The 20,788-nt window shown below is 43.8% G+C and overlaps 1 protein-coding gene across 2 annotated transcripts in view; it reads right to left on the bottom strand.

Annotated features, from left to right (window-relative positions):
- Positions 1 to 20,788, bottom strand: part of DNAH9 (dynein axonemal heavy chain 9) — a 515,733-nt gene that overhangs the window by 248,395 nt on the left and 246,550 nt on the right. For both annotated transcript variants that reach the window (XM_059732606.1, XM_059732607.1), the window contains 2 exons: positions 9,312 to 9,473; positions 8,153 to 8,349 (listed from right to left, as the gene is read on the bottom strand). In XM_059732606.1, coding sequence (XP_059588589.1) covers positions 8,153 to 8,349; positions 9,312 to 9,473 — 359 coding nt within the window. The remainder of the gene's footprint in view (positions 1 to 8,152; positions 8,350 to 9,311; positions 9,474 to 20,788) is intronic.

Genomic DNA, 20,788 nt, shown 5'->3' with positions numbered 1-20,788 from the left:
ACACGCTTTGTTTGGGTTAATTGGAATTGCATCATGTTGCTGTAAAAAGGTACACAAACCTGAAGAAAGTGAACATTATATATCAGAGTTTGTTTTCCTTATTCTTCACAACACTTATTGGCAAGCTACCATTGGATTTTGTAAAGAAATCCTAACTGTTCTCTGGTGCATGCAAAATGCAAAACTAACAGAGGCAACCTTTACACTATTATTCTGAAAAAATTATAATGAAAAAAGTCCTTGTGCATAATCACATTATGCTTGGAACCCAGAATCCAGCAGAGTAATAAGGGTGGGATTCTACCATATTTGCCTCAATAGAAGACAACCCTGGATATAAGATGATACCCCAATAATTAGATTCTACACATGGAAAATGTATAAATTTATTATAATTTTCCACATATGAAATCTAATGATTGGAGGACTAGAGGATGGGAGGAAAGGTGATGAGGGGGACAGTAATAGAGCAAGCAGTGGGGGACAGATAGTGGAGGGAGGCAGTACCGGGGCGGGGGGAGGGGGGGAAATGTGGTAGACGAGGTGAGGGGCACTAATGGTACAGGCACTGGGGGGGTGCAAGGCAGGTGGATGGGGGCAGGCAGTGTGGAGGAGGTGGGGCAGGCAGTGAGAGAGACAGGCAGCTTGCCCCCTGCAGCCTGCCCCCCTCAACTTACCGCCCCTCATACCTGCCCCTCCCTCCCACAGCCTCAGGCTGCCCCAATTCCTCCTTCCCATTTTCCTCTCCCCACCTCTCCACATCATTTCTGCCACCTGCAGCCTCAGTTCCCTGCCCCCCTTCCTCCCACCCCAAATTCTTTCTGCAATGCTTGCCACTGCACCCCACCTTACCTTTGCTCCATGCTATTAGGTTGTGCCCCTGCTGTAGCCTGGCCCCATAACAGCAGCATGAAGCCAAGACTGCTGTTCCAGCCTAGACTCATAGAAGCAGTGCCAGCTCCCCACCCCTGCTGCTATGGGACCAGGCTGCAGCCATGCTCTGTGCCCCAGGATGCAGTGGGGATGGTGCCTGCTGGCAAGGAGCAAAAGTAAGGACTGCAGCAGAGTGGGAGAGAAAGAGAGAAGCATTGTCAGGGGCATGCAGAGGCAGCAGAGGAGAGATAGGTGGCAGGTGAGGCTCTGGTTCCAGCTCTCCCCGCAACCCTGGGTTGGGGCCCAAGCCACAGCAGCTGCCACCCCCACTCCCCACTGCCTTGTTCTCAATTATAAGGAAAGGGTCTTTTTCCCCCCCCATGTTAAATGGCCGGGGTGGGGGGGGGGGGGTGTTCATCTTCTAGTCGAGTAAATACAGTATTTCCCTTAGTACATCCAAATGGCAGCTTTTGCATCTAAATGTCCAAAATGCTCCTTGCATCCAGGTAGAAATCCTATTACCCCTGCAGTGGGGATACAGAAATGGATATGCATAAACTAAGCAGGTACAGTAGCCTATGCATTTGTTATCTGCATAAGTGGCTACATGTATGTGCCTGTATACTTGCATCTAAATCCCAAAATTATAGGCAGACAAAAATCCATAACCAATAGGCAGACAGCTGAGTAGCTAGAATACTGAGTATTACTACTATTAAGTACCTGTAGAGTACTTGTCCAGAAAGCCAGAGACTCGGTTCTAGGGCCCCTCTTCATCTAAGAGGACATGAACCTGCACTGTTCTGCCTTTCCTAACAAAGTGCACTAACCACCACATCACAGCTCTGGCATTAGTCAAGGGCCTTTCCAGCCCTCCTTTTGAAGATGGCCCTGGGAATCAAGAGAGGGAATTGTGTGGGGTCAGCAGCAAGAAAGCAAGGCAGAGGGGGGTGCCTAAGTGAGATAACTACTGGTATAGATTTGTAGGAAAGTAGGGTTGGAAGGAATTTCAGGAGACCATCTAATCCATTCCTCTGCTCAAGGCAGAGTCATCCATGTCTAAACCATCCCAAACAACTGTTTGTTTAACCTACTCTTAAAATCCTCCAACTGTGGAGATTCCACCCTCCAAGCATGAAGCTTCTACAGCCAATGTTTAATCAGCCTCACAATTAGAAAATTCTTCCTTGTAACAAGGCTGGAGGCAGTTTAAGACTTTAAGAGTATGTTTAAGAGCATTGCTTCTTGCAGTGTTTCCTGTAATACTGAGAAAATACTATCATCATCCTCTTTATAACCATCCATCAGGTATTTGAAAACTGAACAAGTCCCCCCTCCTCTATTTTCTCTTTTCCAGACTAATAATGCCAGTTCTTTAGGGCTTTTCTTGTAAATCATGTTTCTGAGACTTCTAATCATTTTGTTGCTCTCCAAAAGTCTCTAAATTGTCTGTATCTTTCTTGAAGACTGGCAGCCAGAGCAGGACACAGTGTTTCATATCTGAGCCCTAGCCAGTGACAAATAGTGCAAAACTATTCCTTCCTTTGACTTGTAAATGATGTTTCTATTACCTTCAGGACAGAACTTCTGGGAATCCCACTTGATATCTTCTTCCAATTAGACATTAACTCATTTCTAACTATTCTTTTGAGTAGAAATAGATGGCATTTTTGTTGTGGGATCAGCTGGGGCCAGGAAATATCCCAGCACAGATGATCTGACTGATTAGCAGGTACAGATGTCACCAAGGGCTGCTGTCTCTCAGGATTGGACCCCTGCTACTCCCAGGACTTTAGGGGCCCAACCTGCAGGGCAACAGTCTTGGATGTCTGAACTTGACCTGGGGTGATGTTTGCAAGCACAGAGCAGGGAATACCATGTGGTTCCCTTGCGCTGCACTGGGAAACATGCATCCCAGAATCCTCTGCTGGGGAATTCCCAGGTTACATGTTTGCAAGCATGGAGCATGAATCCCCATGCTCTGCAGTGTGAAATGTATGCCCTGGAATACCCTGCCCAGGGCAGCCAAAGAGTACAGGCAGCCCCAGGCTGCAGGGACTGTGTCATAAGCCAACAGACACTTAATAGGAATCATAACACAAATGTTCTTTGGGCATTACAAGGAGCAAGGACATCTGTTCAGTTATGTTTCATACCATAAAACCTTCTCTGGCATGACAAGGGTGACATCTGTTTACAGCCTTTGAACATGGTGTATTTATTTTATTAGATGTATATCCCACCATATCCAACAGATTCAGAGTGGCTTAAACAAACAAACAGCCCACATAAAGAATTCCACAAATGACACCCCAAAACCCAAGAACTCCAACTTTCCCTCAGAACCACTGTCTTCCAGCTCAAACCTCGATATAAGCAAAGCCTCCCACCAGTTTCAACCATGTCTCCCAGCTGCCACTCATAGCCAGATACAAGAAGTCTTTTTCCACACCTCTGCCTACCTCACCCACCCACTCTCAGCACTGTCCAATCCCAGGGAAGATTCTCCCACCTTCCAAGCCTGCACCCTTCTTCTACAGAGGGACAAAGAGTCAAAAGGAAAGCAAGCAAGGTCTCAGTAAAAAAGCACTGCCCTGAAAAGGAGTGGGCTCTGTGTTCTGACCAGTGCTGTATTTGCAAAATGGATAAAGAGCATCAGAAGTAGTAGCTAGAATCCAGTGCCCCCCCATTCCACTCCCTGACCCCCACAAAAAAAAGTGAGCCACAGGGGCCACATCCACATGACTGTGGACATTTGTTTCCCCACAGACAAGAAGCAGCGACGCACCTTGTGCCACTGCTACTTGTCCCTGGGGAATGCCTGTGCCATGTGCCCTTTGGTGTGCAGTAGATTACCCTGGGTTGGGTAGGGGAGGCTGGGGCTAACACTAGGCTGTCTTCAGCAGACTTATCTGGGGTTCTGGGGGCCTCCTGGGGCTCCAACAGCGATCTTGTCACTTGGAGCCAGAGTGTGGCTCCAGCCAGCTGGGTTCCAGTTTTGGGTGGCGGGTGCTGACCCTGTGTGCACCACTCCACTTTTTTTTTTTTTTTGCAGAGGTTTTTTTGATCTCAGGATCTCCTGGGGTCACCCCCTCCCCCACCATGAACTGCTACCTTGAGCATGGAGAATAGCTGAATGTGCTGCATGTGACACTGCAGACATGTCTGCAGCACCATATACCACACTGTCATGCTTGTGTGGACATGGCCAGGGAGGGCTGAGGGATGCCCTTAGACTTAACTACTGGTCTACTGGGCTAGTCACATGAGTGATTCTTCTTAATCTCTAACAGTCTTAGATATGCCTTTTCTCCACCTAAGAATTTGGGGACTTATACTGAATTTAGGCAGTTCCCAAGGGCATTAGGATTGCAACAGAGTAAAGTATAGTTAGAGGTTTAGCAATGTGCTTCTAGAGATGTGCAATAGGCCAAAATGGAGATACACAAGGAATACAGAATTTTAATAGCTTGGTGGCTGTTGTTCAGGGTTGATTAAGATTGCATTTACATTTAATGATTTAGATACCTGAAAGCCATGTAAATAACACTAGAATTTTAGCCCAGATATGCATCTGTATCTGTTCAATTGATCTTTATAAGACTGGATCCTAAGAAGCAAATTTTCAAAGATACTTAGGTGCCTGAAGACACAATAGTGCTTAGCAGCATTTTCAAATGTGACTAAGCAGTTTATGGCAATCTATTCTTTCCTGGTCATGTAACTGGCCATTTTTGGTTGATGACAGGGCATTTTTAATACTTATTCATCCAGGAGTATTCTATTTCTGAACACACAGCCCTGTGTGTATGGATGATTATGTATTTGTACAGATTGATTCTAACAAAATGAGAGAGGCCTCATCTTTTTCCTCCAAATATCTCAGTGACTAGTATGTTCACCTAGAGATCCTTGGTTCTGGGCCCCCCTCACCAAGAATGAGTTTGAACCTGGGTCTCTCACTTCCTAACACAATAGTTTACCTGCCCCACCAATGGTCAGCCATGGTCTAGTACAGGGGTGGGCAAAATACAGCCTGTGGGCCAGATCCGTGAGTGCCAGGAGCTGCACATGGGTTGTGCAGATCCCCTGTATAGGGGTGGCCTGGCCAGGTTACAACCCTCGGTTCCACGTGCAGTGCTGGCCAGAGACATGCGCCACTGGGCAGTAGTGCCTGTGCCAGGCATGAGCACCCCTGCCTGCTGGTGCTTCTGCTGCTTCCAGCAGGAGCTGCGTCCCATGGGGGAGTGGGAGGGTGTGGGGGGTCCCCACATCCCGCCATGATCCCTCACATCCACAAAAGCCACACACCCACACCCAACCCCCACAAGCCCCAGACATGTACATCCCCCAACATAACCTATTGGCCCCCACACCCCACCACACAACCCCTACCCCAACTCCCCCACACCCAATATATAAGAGTAAGACTTTATTTTTTAGTTATTATGCAATCATCTTCACATACAGTATGCAAATACAAATCATGACAAAAATACTTTTGTAATAAAATTAAAATATGTTATAGGAGGTGTTTGACTTTTAATGCATGATTTGTTTTTGTTTTTTTTCTGGTTCCAAGATGGCAACCCTCCCCTCCCAAAAGCAGGATGTCCAGGGGGCAAGTGGAGGGACTTCTGGTGGCAAAGGTCAGGGGTTAGGGGGTGGAACTTCCTGTCCCAAGATGGTGACCAGGGGGCAGGGCTACTCCCATGGCCCTCAACAGCTCACCAAAACTTGTTAAGCGTCCCTCCAGCCAAAATAATTGCCTGCTCCTGGTCTAGTCCCTTGGCCAGCAATCCTTTAAGTTGGCTCCCTGGAGAGTCATGACAGGGCAGTGTCTGGGATATGCAGCCAGGAGACAGGTGTTGGGAGCTATAATAGGTCTCAGATTCCCTGTTGCTTCTCTCTATGCCCTCTAGAAGCAGGATAAGATGTGTTTAGGTCCTTCAGCCACTCTGATCACCTCTCTCACAGTTGCCTGTCACCCCTTTGTTGATTTAAAACATGTTTTGGGAGGCTATCTTGCAAAAATGGGGGTGTGGCTTCAGATGCCCTGCTCTGCTCTGCATAGATCATAGGTTTTCTTGCTGTCCCCAAAATAGCAATCCTCGGTTTCACATGTCTCAGTGCCTCCCCCAAAGTAACTCCACAGTTTGGGGCTCTCTCAGTCCCTCTGTGCAGTCTACTGGGCCTCTGGAAGCCCATACATTTAGTAATGTAACCTAATTCCCTTCAGAAAATGTTATCAATGGTCTCCCACCCCCCTTTAGCCATTCATTAGTAAGATAAAAACAAAACAAAAATATAAAAGCATAACTTGAAATCCATGGAAGTTAACCACTTACCTGCACACTTTTGAAAATTCCACTAGATGCCTATTTGAAACTTAAGATACTTAATACAACTAAATTTGGTTGTAATTTAATTTTAAAATTGAGACTTATACTCCAACATCATTTAGATACCTTTGAAAATATTCCCCACACAGAAGTTTTTAGAAGTGGTATCTCAGTTAGGTATCTTTATTGCATATTAGGCAATAAGCTTGGAACATTATCGTGTAAACTAAATGCATGTGCACTAAGAACCAAGCTAAGGGCTTTCATAGTTTCACAGTTGGTAGGGTCGGAAGGGACCTAAGCAGATCATCAAGACCGACCCCCTGCCATGGGCAAGAAAGAATGCTGGGGTCAAACGAACCCGGCTAGGTGATAGTCTAGCCTTCTTTTGAAGACCCCCAGGGTAGGAGCGAGCACCACTTCCCTTGGAAGTTGGTTCCAGATCCTAGCCACCCTGAATGTGAAGTAGTGTCTCCTGATATCTAGCTTGAATCTAATCTCAGTCAATTTATGGCCGTTATTCCTTGCAACTCCCGGTAGTGCTCAGGGGAACAGGGGCTCTCCCATAATCTGCTGCTCCCCCTTGGCCAGTTTGTAGAAGGCCACGAGATCCCCTCTCAGTCTTCTCTTGTGGAAGCTGAACAGGTTCAGGTCTCAGCCTCTGCTCGTAGGGCCTGCCTTGCTGCCCCCTGATCACGCGGGTGGCCCTCCTCTGGACCCTCTCCATGTTGTCCACATCCCTCCTGAAGTGCGGCACCCAGAACTGGACGCAGTACTCCAACTGCAGCCTAACCAGTGTCACATAGAGGGGCAGGATCACCTCCTTGGACCTGCTTGAGATGCATCTGTGGATGTATGACAAGGTGTGGTTGGCCTTCCTGACCGTGTCCCCACACTGTCGGCCCATGTTCATTTTGGCATCAATAATGACTCCAAGATCCTTTTCTGCCTCTGTGCTGATGAGAAGAGAGTTCCCCAGCCTGTAGGTATGCTGCTGGTTCTTCCTCCCCAGGTGCAGTACCTTGCACTTCTCAGTATTGAAACCCATCCTGTTCTCATCCGCCCACCCCTGTAACCTGTCCAGATCTAGTTGCAGCCTGTCCCTCTCCTCCAGTGTGCTCTTCCCAGTAGATGTCTGAAAAGTTCAGGTCACCCATAATGACCACATCTTTTGACCTAACTACTTCCGTGAGCTGATTTATGAATTCCCGGTCGAGCTCTTCCCCTTGGTTGGGTGGTCTGTAGTAGACCCCCACAATTAAGTCCCTTTCCCCTAGACTTCCTTGTATTCTAACCCAGAGCACTTCAGTGTGCCCCTCATCTGACCTTGTGCTACTTGATGAGGATGTGTATTCCTCCTTGATGTAGAGTGCCACACTCCACCTTTTCTCCCTGTCCTGTCCCTCCTATACAGCCTATAGCCCTTGATATTCACTGCCCAGTCATGTGTTGGGTCCCACCACGTTTCTGTGAGCCCCACTATGTCTGGCTTGGTGTAAGCAAGCAGGAGTGTAAGTTCCTCCTGCTTGTTCCCCATACTATGAGCGTTTGTGTAGAGGCATTTGAGGCCTCCTGAAGATGTGTGGAGTAGCCCCCTTAGGCAAGTACATGTGACAACTGTCACCTGTGTGTATTTCATCATTGTATCATTGCAGTGTGATCTCTTAGTTTTCCAGATATCCTTGAGAAAAGGCTCGTAAGACCTTTTTGGGACAAAGAATTCCTGTTTCAGTTACGAAGTTGAAGTTGAGACAGAGAGGTATCAATGCCTTCTGAGATGCTGGATACTTACAGATCCACTTAACAACAAATAAAATAAAATAATGGATAATCCTTGCACAGGAGAACATTAAAAGAAAAGTAATTGCATTGAACAATCTCTGCAAATATTCTGGCAAATGATTATACGAGAGTATGAAGACAGAAATTTTCCTTACACATGGCACATGGCATCTTCAAAAAGGACCAGGTTCATGGCAGCATTGACTTCATTGTAGTTATCCAGAGCTTCTACAAGGATCTGGTTCAATGACTCCCAGGTCTGAACAGGCATGTATTTGGATTCCCCAATACCTTTTGAAAAATGGCAATACATGTTCATCTTCTTGGTCTGTTCTAGCATCTCCTCAGTCTCCTGCCAAGGAAATGCAAAAGAGAAGTTTGACTGCCTTCTCACTAACTCCCCACAGGGAAAGCTTCTGAAGTGACAGATCAGTGCAGTTCTAGCATAAGCTCTGTTGCAATTTAGAAATGAAGTAGTGTGGTTCCCAAAGTTCACCTAGGTCCAGAGGGAAGGAGGGTGGGAAAGCCAGGAGACCCCAGTAGCTAGGAGCAATGGAGGAAGCCAGTGATGATCAGGAGGAATGACATCCAGATCTGTGAAGGGAAGTGTGGGAAGTTGAGGAGGTAAAGGTGACAGGATTCCATGGGAAGAGTTGCAGGTGGCCTGTGGCCACCACCAAGACAGCCCTGCCAGAATGCATCACTGAGAATAAAAGCTCTACAGTATTTTCCACAGGATTAGGTAGTTAAATGGATGATGAGAACATCTGCACTTAAAATAAATATGCACACAGGAGTAGCAGGGAGTGATGGGCAAGAGGAGGGGGCAACAAGGGCTGCCCACACTCACCCACCACAGAGCAAATAGACAGCCATGGCCACTGATGTGGCATGAAAGGGTAGAGACATCTGTTTTCTCACATTTTTATGGCAGCACAAATGCAATATCAGGAAATATATATTTATACTCTAGTTGAACTGAGGACAATTTGCTGCACTCTGGATTCAGCCTCTTCCAACTGAAATGAAGGAACCCTTAGCCTGAGTTTAAACATTCATTTGAGATGTTTAAAGCTCTTTATATATACTAGCTAAATAAAATTTAAAAAAACCTTTGTGAGTTAAGGTAGTATTATTTTACCTATTTTATAGACAAGAAAAATAAGGTACACCAAACAAATAATATGACTTGAGCAGATTTCAGGACCTCTTTGTTACATTTTCCTAAAGACATTTCTGCATTCAGTACATCTTTGGCTTTGAAAAATTATTCTGGAGTTTGTTAACGTGACAAATCCAAACCATGACACTTACATCATAGAATTTTTTCACCATCTCCATCTGCATTTTGTCAAAGATGTCAAAATCTTTTTCATCAACCATCTTATCCCGGTACACACGGTTTGCCTCATGCAGGTAGAGCTTCACTAGGTCTTGGGGATGCTTCAGACATTCCGGGGTAGAAAACAGAATGCCCTGTGTAGAAGACATGGATATAAAGATCAACTACATTCATTACCAAAGCTCCTTTGTCAACACAGGAGACAAGCTGAATTCTCACCTTCTATATCTGGACTAGTTCAAGGAACTATAGGTGAATATTTATTAAATTCAGGATTATTATAAGAACCATGGGATCAGACTGATAATTCCATGGCCAAAAAGCCCACAGAAAATGCAGTCCTTGTTATCTTTGGTTTCTCAATCTGCCTGCAACAATGAATTTTACATTACTTTTGCTTTGTTCTGTGTACATAACAGACTTCCAGCACTGAAGAGCAACCATGAAGAAGTAGAGCTGATAGTAAGTCATAGAACACATACGATCTAAATATCAGAACAACAGCACCAGAATCAAAATAATACTTAGGTCTTATGCAGCATTTTTGGTTAATGGCCCACAAAGTACATTGAAAAAGCAATTCTCATGGCAATACTCCCATTTTAAAGACAAAACTGAGGCACAGTAAGAGGCAATCTTTTACTTAAGGCTGTCCAGAAGAGCAATAGCAAAACCACAGCTAGGATTCATTTCTAATAGGGCCCAATTCAATGTGTTATCTACTAAACTACCTTGGCTCCCCATGAGGACAACCCAAACACACAAAACCCTTTGGAGAAGAGAAGTCAGCCAATCAGCTTCCAAACCCAGGCCTCCCTACTTTTAGGGTATGAGTTGCGATTGGCATTTCCTTCCCTGGTAAGGTTTTCAAGCCCCAGTGAGCTCAATTAATTCACCCAGGCAGATACATTACAACTGGAGGGTGCTCATCTTCAAAAGGAAAAACAATCTGGAAATCTCGGTTTTACCAACTTAAAAAAATAATTATTTTAATTAGACATATACTGTCTAAAAAAGAAGCATTCATTGGTGTCAGCTTATTGTAGTATGTTTACAATGTACCCTATTAAAATTCACAAAAGAATTATGTTTCAAAGAGATGATGCCTATAACTAAGCCTATTAACAATACATAAGGTTTTTAATTACATGAATTAAATATAAAACTAATTATTTATACATAAAATATAAAATGCATTAAAAAGTGACATAAAGCATTCTCTCTCTTCTATCTGATGATGGTTTGTTTTGTTTTTTAACATTTAATGAATGGAAAATTATCTTTTTTCTGAACAAATATAAGTTCAGATAATGGCTGGCAACTTCATGTTTTAAAGGTTTCTCTGCGGTGTGTCAGCCTCTTGTGCCCTCTGGCAGATACCTTATACTTTCATCCAAATTAATGCATTGTAACCTAATAAAAACATTACTTTCATAAAGACTGACTTAATTGGTTGGATGCATTAATTTAATAACAGAAACTGTCTTCTTGCTATAAGACAATCTGTGATAGTGCTGTCAAATACAAATGTCAAAAAAGAAGTCATATCTCAAAATAATCATGAGATAAGCTTAAAGGTTGTTAAGATTTTTTTTGTAATTTTTATTAGCAATAATTGTATTGTGATAGAACCTAAGGGCACCTATACACATGTCCGATGCCTGCTCCAACACATTCTAATTAGAATATGTCGGAGCAGATTCTATTAATGTAATTAGCCTATTATATTAAAAAACTTGACCCATCTAATTAACCATTCTAATTAGAATGCTCCAGCATTTTCAGCATCACATGTATTCAGCATCCCCCACATTTCAAAATCATGGCAGGAGCACTTTAACTAAAGCTTGTTGAACGTTTAAAGCTCCCCCACTGCCATTTTAAAGCATGGGATGCTGAATACATGAGATGCTGCAGGTGTTTTAATTTGATTGGCTCCTGAGTGGCTCCACTGTCTTAGCTGCTTACAGACAAAGAGACAAAAACAAGGTCTCTTGGCCAAAGATATCACAATATCTAAGAATATCTAAATGTCTGGCCCCATGGGATACACTTGGGTGACACTGAAAAGTTTCCCTTCAGTCATGGGAGCTAATCACTTGCTTCCAGAAAATGGGGTGTTAGATAAAACATCATATATCAAGAAAAACCTGATAAAACAGTGACTGTCTGCAACACTGCAGCATGAATATTTGCTCAGGAAAACAACCATGCTCATTAGAGTTGTCACATGTAGTGCTATAATTCCATTACATTGCCTCTGAGTTCCTAAATACATGCATAAACTCTGTTATGAGCCAAATGCCTTCCAGCTGGGACCAATTAGATAAGGATTTATTAAAGGGTAATCTTGAATGACAGATTACTGAATATAATAATCTTCTGAGGAGACAATATAGATCTGGCACAGAAGCTGGGTAATATGTTAATTATCAGAATGAGAAACACCTTCCAATTTTTTGTCACACTTCAAAGCAGCATGCAGAAATTGATATGACAGACTGTCAAGGCTTTGAAATCATTCAGGGATCTGGAATAAACTTGATACTCTCTAGTAACCTAAAATGAAAGAGAAAAACAAATTGAGGGCGACACATGCATTTAACTATGGCCTGGGGCTTAAACACTTCCTTTTTCAATAAGATTTGGGGTATTCACCACTGACCAGCAGCAAAGTAAAGATTGTCAGGATACATAATTACCTTTAGGGCATGTCTACACGTCACCCTACAGTGATGTTGTTACTGCACCGTGCTTTAGTACTTCCTTTTAGTACTTCCAAAAGGAAGTACTACAGCATGGTGCAGTAACTGCCCCTACTGCACCATGTGCACAGTGCATGGTTACTTTCTGCCACTACTTTGCTGCAGTGGCACACTAAAATGGGGGGAGTATACCACTACAGCAAAGTAATCACCAATCATATGCAAACTCACGTGACCCCTACGTTGCCATAGTACATTGTATGGTGATATAGGGCAGTGACATATGCTATGGTGACATAGGGATGGTGATCTTCTAGCAGGTGCAGGTTAAGCCCTATTATCTACTTGTTTCTAATGAACAGAAATCCTTGGAGCACTCGTGAGTCAGGTAACAAACTTGTGATTTCAGAGAGCTAAAATCCTACAATTCACTAAAGGTCTAAAAGATTGGGTTGCTTCCACAATCAGACGTGGACAGGTAAAACTACATTCCCCCTGCCCCAATAGTGGTGAGCAGTGTCCCTTACTGGTGGTGTGCAGCACTGCCCCCCTCCCAATATAGTGATGCAGAGCAATGACAGCAGCAGTGGAGTACCTGCCTGCCCAGCAATGGTGAGAAGCAGCACCCCTTCAGGCAGGAGAAAAGATTAGGGTAGCACCTACACTTGCTTTACTGGGTTCCAAGTTCATCTTGAGGGAGACTAAGGGTAATGTTACACAATACATTTAGACCATGCTAAGAGCACTTAAAACATAAGTGTTCACAAGTTCAAACTGATTAACTTTTGCTAAATGCCCTCTGAGTATCTTAAAGTTATGCCGCTTCAGTGAGGATTAACTTTGGACTGTGATATCCAGCTCATGTTAGGGTAACTTCCACCTGCTCCGTGGAGATAAAACAAGCAACTTGCAATTCTCCAGAATCCCAGGATGCACTGCTCTCTCCCCCCTATCCCCTCCCCGCCATTCTGTAGACAAACATTTTACCCTCACAAACTCTACGGCCAAAGGGTGGTACTACCTGGGAACAGGCAGAGCCCTGCCAGTATCAGGAGGAAGGTAGCAGCAGCAAGAGCATGGCAACAGAGAAACATGGAGCAATAGAGGTTGTGGCTTCCATCTGCAGGCCTCCCATATTCCCATCCTGGGGTGGGGAGTGGTGGGAGAGGGCTACACTGTGCAGAACACTTCACAGGCCCCAGCCTATCCTAGCCCCCTTGATATGATCTCAGCCCCCCAGCCTGCTCCGAAGAGGCAAAAGCCGCAGAAAAGTTCAGCTAACTTTGATTAGTACTGAAGATTTGGTGACTGCAGGCAGAGCATCTCACCAGCATGATTGCTTTCTCAAACTGAAAGACTTGGGAACTGACTTACTGGGATGGAGAAAGGTATGAGAACTTTTGGAAGAAATACGCAAAGAAATGTGGGAGGGAAGAATTAAGAGGGATAAAATTCACAGCAAAGAAAAAATTAAGAGAAAGAGTGATTATAGTTCAAACGTACACAGATTTACTATAGACATAAAACACAGAAAGATGGATGGGAATGATTGTCCAAAGGGAAATGTTGGCAGAGAAAGCAAAGGACAAATATGGTATCTGGACAAGGACCTGGAGAGCATGGATAGTATTATAAGCATATATGTGGAGCCCAGGTGAGCTGCTGTGCCTCCCATCAGTGATCAAGTTCAGGGCAAACTGGGGTTTTATAATATACCACCAGCAACCAAAACTGCAGCAAGTGCAGAAAAAGTGGGTCACCAGTCTGCACACTCTCCCCTCACAGTGTGCAGGTGTGAAGGGACGGGGCACAGAGCAGAAGAGATCCAGAGTCCCTAAAATGTATTAGTTGTAAGAGAAAGGGACACTTGTAGGTGCCCCAAAGCCTTTGTAAGTATAGTCAGACCCCCAGAAGAACAAGAAAACCAGAGGAGGAGAACAGAGGAGAGGAGGAGCTGGATACTGAGGTAGAAATGGTGGAAGAAACCCTGCATAAGGGTGAAAGAGAGAAGAAGTGGGGCAAAATTTCTGTGACTGAGGCAGCACAGGAGACAAGAGACAGAATGGAAGGGAAGGCAGGAATAGCCAACAGCTCAGACATGGAGGTAGGGGTGGGGAAGAAAGAAGAAACCCCCAGAGACAACAGATGTGGAGATGAAGCAAGGGAAACAACCAGAGACAAGCCAGGAAAACAACTAAAATGCAGAGGCTGAAGAGCAGGAAGAAGAAACCTGATAATGAGGGAGGTGAGTCAGAGGAAGAGCAGGAGAGCAGTTTCTTGCTGCTGGTGCCCCTAGGCTCCAACCTGGAGTGGAGACCAGAAGGCAGGAAGCAGAGAGGAGGTGGAAATATATAAACCTTCCTAAATGCAAAAGTGATCCTACCGCTTGCAAAGGCTACAGGAATGAGACTGAGGGAGGGAGAGGAGTCAACTACCCCAAGCAGTAGCACAGATAAACCTTAAAGGGACAGGCACATTCATTTCAAAACAAGCATAAAAGGCATTGACATTAGTGTCGCTTAATGTCAGGAGTATTTTAACAAAGAAAAGATGGGAACAGATTGAACCAGGGTTGAACTAATCAGGGCAGACATCATCTGTCTACAAGAATGTGGTCTACTGGGGAGAGAGATTATAAACAGTTTGAGGAAAAAGTGGAGATGGGGACTATCTTGATGGTCAACAGGGATCCTGGTTTTCCCTGATAAAAAAAAATCCCAAATTTCTGGATATATAAAAAAAACCCCAAATCCATATTTTTCTGTGATTAAAATGAAACACATCTATCTATCTATGGGCAACTGGTGCCTCCTGAGTCAGAGGGGCACTTGCCCAAGAGTGGCCAGTCAGCAATCAGGGGCAAGAGGTCCCCCCCACGGCTGATCATGCCAACTGGAGAGGGGCTCCCCCCTACGGCCAATCATGGTGCACCCAGAAGTGCTAGGGGCATGCCTGGAAATGCCAGCGGTGCTTCTCCTAGCACCCCCACTCCCTGGCCACCGCTCTCAGATGGGACACCTATGTTCCTGTATGCCCCCCAGTCCATTGCCTAAGTGGGGAATGCCAGCTGTCAGGGTGTGCACCAGCACTCTCAAGGGGTGCATATGCGCCCCATGCATCCCCTACACATTGTCACTCTATCTATCTATTTCATTTTAATAATGGAAAAAGTTGCATTTTGGGTTCTTTTTTATATCTGAAAATTTGGGATTTTTTTTTTTTTAATCAGGGAAAAACAGGATCCCTGGTGGTCAGGGACAAATGGGAACATTGCAGCAAGGATAGCAGTATTATTCAAGAACACAGAGCTGAGGGCAAAGCAGGTAGAAGAAGTCATCAGTAGCAGATTGCAATGAATTATACTATCAGTCAGAGGAACACAATTAGAAATTTTCAATGTATATGCACCACTAGAGACGAAGGGAAGGAATGCACTGCTTAGAAAGCTAGCAGTTTAAGTGGTCAGAGGAAGACCAAGCATAATAGCAAGAGATCTCAAATGTATAATCAAAGTGGGTGACAGAATAGGAAAAGGAGGAAACAGAGTTTAGACAGCTCATCCAGACTGTTAACAAATATAATAAAAGAGGACTCACTAAGAGATGTGTGGGCACGGGAGAAAGTTTTCACTAGAACAGATGCCAGTGGTGGGGAGGGAGCGGAGACAATTAAGAATTGACTTTGTGCTTGTAGCAAAAGAAATAGGGATAAGAAAGAAAGAAACCATACATGTGGCTTTTAGCAATCTTCAGATGCTGAAGGTGGAAATGAGCTTTGGTAAGAGCCCCATGAGAGGAAAGGTGCTGTGAAAGTTAAATGTGCACCTGTTACAAGGTGAAAAGATATGTCTGTCTCAGGGACAGACAGGTGGAGGCCTCCGCATACCCTCCTATGGTGGGTCCCGAGGCAGGGCTGACCCACCCTGCCTTCTCCTTAGGGAAGGAGGAGAAAAGCCCTGAAGGCAGGGCACACTTACCTTCCGTAGGAAAAATGGAGCCAGACAAGCCACACTGAGTTGAACCACCTACACAGATCATCAGCTGCTTTTATTGCTGGCTGGGAGCGGCACCAACTGATGACGTCATTAAGAATTGCCGCCCGGCTGATTTAAAAGTTGGCGGCAGGGAAATGGAGGGTGAGACAGCATCACCACTGGGGATAGAAGGTGAAGCTGCTCCCCAGGCTGCACATGAGCAGTGTCGGCAGCTCAGGAAGGATACTGGCAAGGACCCAATGGAGGGGTCTGGGAATTATTGAGAGAGGTACCACGCCGGCCCGGCAGGGTGTCCAGGCTAAAGAGGACAGTGTCAAGTGACTTTGGGGCCAAAGATGCTGAAGCCATGAGTGGCGCTGGCTGAAACCCCGTACCCAAATGTTCCTTTTTTTTCCAAATTGTTTTGAGTTTCACAGGGCCCTGAAGCAGGGAGTAGGGGCCAAGGGCAACCTCCACAGGCCAAGAGGCACCAGGATAGCATAGCAGGCAGCTGCATAGTGAAGGAAACCCTGACATTTTGACCAGGACAGTCCAACATCCCATAGGCATCTTACACTGAAAGAGGCTGGGTGATAAGAGAGGGAGAAAGAAGGCAGGTGAGGACATCATAAGGGTGAGCTGGGGGTCCAGCAGCTGGCCATCTTGAGGGTTGGTGCATGGCCGGGGGTGTAGGGGAGGTGTAGCCCCAAGAACACCCACTTAGGGCAGTGCCCAGTCCACAAAGAGTGGGGAGAAGAAGCCCCAACACTGAAGGAAAAGACCAAGTCATGGCAGGAGAGTATTGGGGCCTCCTTCAGGGTGAACGTGACCCAATGTCAAATCCAACAGAACACCCCCTGCAGCTGACACTGGGTGCATGCTCTAAAGTGGTAAGAGAGCACCTCTATGAGGCCAGATAGGTACAATATCAACCATATACAAGACAGTATGAGGGGTGGCAGACACTGAATAAATCTTTTGAGACTACCAGAGAATGATGGATAATGGTGAAGAAGAGGATGAGAGAATTCTTCAGGAAAGAAGGCTGAAGATGTGCAGGGAAAAAAACGGAAGTGCTAAGAGAGATGCAAAAAAAAGATGCAGGAGTTGCCAAAGGAAGCCTCAGAAGGAAAACAAGTACAAGAAGAGCTATAAGAAACCAGGCAAGAGTTAGAAACCTGGTTTAAAAGCAAGACAAGAGAGAAAATGTTGTTAGCACAACCACCCTGGGTGGGGGCAAACAAAGTGTGGTCCCTGTATTTTTTGGCCAGAGTAAAGGTGGCAAAAGAAGAACTTAAAGCAGTGTGGGAAGAAAGTGGTGCCCAGGTAGAAAAGGAGGTGGTGTTAGAGGTGACAAGAAGATTTTATGAAGAGCTATACCAGAAGAAGGAAACAGACAGGAAGATTAATTTCTTGGCAAAGATTGAAGAGAAAGTAGGGGAGGAAACAAAGAAAATAGAAGAAAATATAAATTTAAAGGAAGTGGAGGAGTGTTTAATACCCTTTAAAAGAGGAAAATCACCAAGAACTGATGGAATACCTATGGAATTTTATGAGAAGTTTTCAGTGTGGGTAGGAAGGGATACAGTGGAAGTGCCTGAGGAAATGGCAGAAACAGGAGAGTCAGGGAAAGATTTTACAAGAGGTGTTGTGCTCTTGAAAAAAACAGTGCAGCAAAGGTGTTGTGATCTTGAAAAAGATTTTACAAGAAATATTGTGATCTTACTCTTGAAGAAAGGGAAGAAGGACGTCCTTAAAAACTGGACATTGATTACACTCCATAATATAAACTGTCAGTTAATGGCCAAGACAGTGACTTTGAGGATGAGCAAAAACCTGAAGAAGATAATACATGAAGACCAAGTATGTGCAGTACCAGGTAGAAGGATCTCTAATGCAATCAGCTCCAAGAGAAGAAAACAAACACAGTTATAGCAAACCTGGATTTAGAAAAAGCATATGACAGAGTGGATCATGATTACAATACCAGGTACTAGGAAAAATGGGGTTCCCAGACAAATTTTTATGTTGGATAAGGTTGTTGTGTAGAGAAGCAAAGAGTCAAGTCCAAATTAATGGGAATCTAAGCAGAGCCTTTGAAATCCATATAGGGGTGAAACAAAGGTGTTCCCTGTCACTACTACTGTTTGTGTGTGGCATGAAACCTTAGCACAAAGAATAAGAAAAGACAAGATCATAAGCAGAGTAAAAATACTGGGAGGGGGTGAGGTAAAATGCATACTATACTTGGATGATATAAATGTAGTAGTTAGAAATAGCCTTTCAATAGAAAGGGTGCTACTGCATACATCAGAGTATGGAGAAATGACAGAGGCTAAACTCAATAGATCAAAAAAGCACCATAATGGGAGCGGGAAACTGGAAGGACTTGGAGATGTTGGGCCTTAAAATAAGGGAGGGAGAAATCAGAGTGCTAGGGATCCTGATGGGCGCCAAGGGGAAAGGGAATACAGTATGAGAAAAGGTGACAGTAAAGCCATGGCAAATACTTTGGTTATGGTCCAGGAGGACACAGTCCTTTGCCAGAACAGTGGTGACATTTAAAGCTGTGCTACTTCTGGTTTTATGAACATGCTGACCTAGCATAGATGGTTGTAAGAAATATCTTGCCAGTGACAGAAGTGCAACACAAATAGGGCTTAACGAGCTCATCAAGGCGTCCGAGGAAGAGAGGCAGGGACGAAGAAACAGTGGAACATGTTTTGGGAGTGTACATATGCAAAGGGGGTGTGGGAAATAGTCTGCCACTTTCTGAGTGTCAACAAAATAAATTTGTCATATGCAAGGGAGATGGTACTATATGGACATTATTAAGGACTTCATTAGCATGTTTTAAAACTAGTTTATGGAAACTAAGAAACCTCTGGGTGTTTAAGGAGTTGGCTTTCACTGAAACAGAGTGCCTGAAGCTGGAGCTGCATTAACTGAACTACTACATTGAACTGGACAAAGACGAGAATGGAATGGAAGAGGCAGAGAAGAAGTAGAAGAAAAAGGACTGGATGCTTGTTTTGCTAAACCAACAGAGAAGAATGATGGGAGGGGTGGAGAGTTTCAGGTGGTTACTGAGGTAATTGTTTTTTCATGGGTTTTTGTATGAAGAAAAAGATTTCTGTAAGGGGTTTTTTTTTTTGTGGGAATGTGATGCATGTTGTTTAAGGGTTTAATATATGTAGCTTTATGTTTTTGATATGTAGTTGTTTCTGTGATATGAAGTACTGGTAAAACAAGGATGCTCAATATGTGCAGTTTTGTAAGTGTAGGGTGATAAGTGTGTTTTTAATAACATTTAAAAAAAAAAAAAGTTACCATCTGGATATTTACTCCATGTGGCTCATGTGTTTTATAGTCATCTTCAGTGTTGGCTGCATATAATCAACATCACAGTTGGTTTCCATTACTGAACATATGCTGCTTTTGGCAGCAATTTAATGATATAAAATATATTTAGTGAGTTTTCCTTGTGTGCGATTTTCCCTTTGCTGATTGCCATTGTAGAGACTAGCTTAGTTCTGGAGCAAAACAGACCCCACACCAGAGCCATGTTAAAACAGACTGTGCCATGGATCCAGACCAGAGATATGGGGTGGGAAATTTTCCAGTGTTTTATTTTTCTGTGGGGAATTTTACATTTCTAAAAATTCACTGTTTCATAAAATGCATTAGTAATAATGAATGGATGCCAATACAATATTAGGCAAGCTTGGCAGTTTCAAAGTTGTAATTAATGTTTTTCAGATGATTATCCCTAGGAAGTGTGAGAGAGAGTACATATATGTTTTCTTGATTTGTAAACAGGAGGGTAAATACACTCACATAATAATCCAAACATGAAGTTATGAATTCTCCTAATTGGCTGTGCAGTTCAAATCAAAACCAAATCAACACACTGCTAAGCTAGTTTCTTTTTCTCAAAATATCTTGCTTCTGGAGAATCAGTCAGAATTACAGTTCATGGAGAAAATGCAGTGTGATGATAAGTTGCCCTTGCCCATAGACTCATCGGTAAAACCATCCTTTAGCGAAAGAGGATGTGGTTCAAGTAGCTCTGAATCAGATTTGCCTCAGTCTCATTCTGAAATGAAACTAATAACTAGTGCAAGTGATTCTACAGATAGTGACAGTGAAACTGGAGGTGCCACAATGCCTTAGTGGACGAGAGTTAAACTCTGTTGATGTAGATGAGTGGACAACCACAGCATATCATTCACAGTTCTTTGTTGATGCTAAAATTAGTGTGTCAACAGTTTTCAGTGCCTTCTTCTTTTTCTTAAATTTAAACAAACAATATAAGGGAAGTACATGCTATTGTGTATTATATTTACATTTTTACAAGTATTCAAATAAAAATAATTTCTTTCCACATAAAGCTTTGAATTTGTTTGAATATAACATTTAAGCCACATTAAGTGTGCTGTATTTATTTTTTTTCCTAATCAAATATTTCACTTCAAATATTTGTGGCTATTGGAACATAAAATTAACACGGGGGTATTGTTTTAGTTTTGTTTACTACATATACGTCAAATAAACATGATAACTCACATCATGCTCTATTTAGGGCATTGGAAATTTTTCCAATTCAAAATTTTCCAGAAAACCCACATCTCTGATCCAGATCATGCCATGACAAAAAATGTAAAACCTGGCAACATATCTCCACCACACCCACAATTACTACACCCTATAACAGAACCATCAGCATTCCTGGATCTTACAGCTGCACCTCCAGAAATGTGATACAGTAAAG

This window comes from Alligator mississippiensis, chromosome 8 (assembly GCF_030867095.1).
Source record: "Alligator mississippiensis isolate rAllMis1 chromosome 8, rAllMis1, whole genome shotgun sequence".
NCBI classification, from domain to species: Eukaryota; Metazoa; Chordata; order Crocodylia; family Alligatoridae; genus Alligator; species Alligator mississippiensis.
This window is presented reverse-complemented; position numbering and strand designations above follow the sequence as displayed.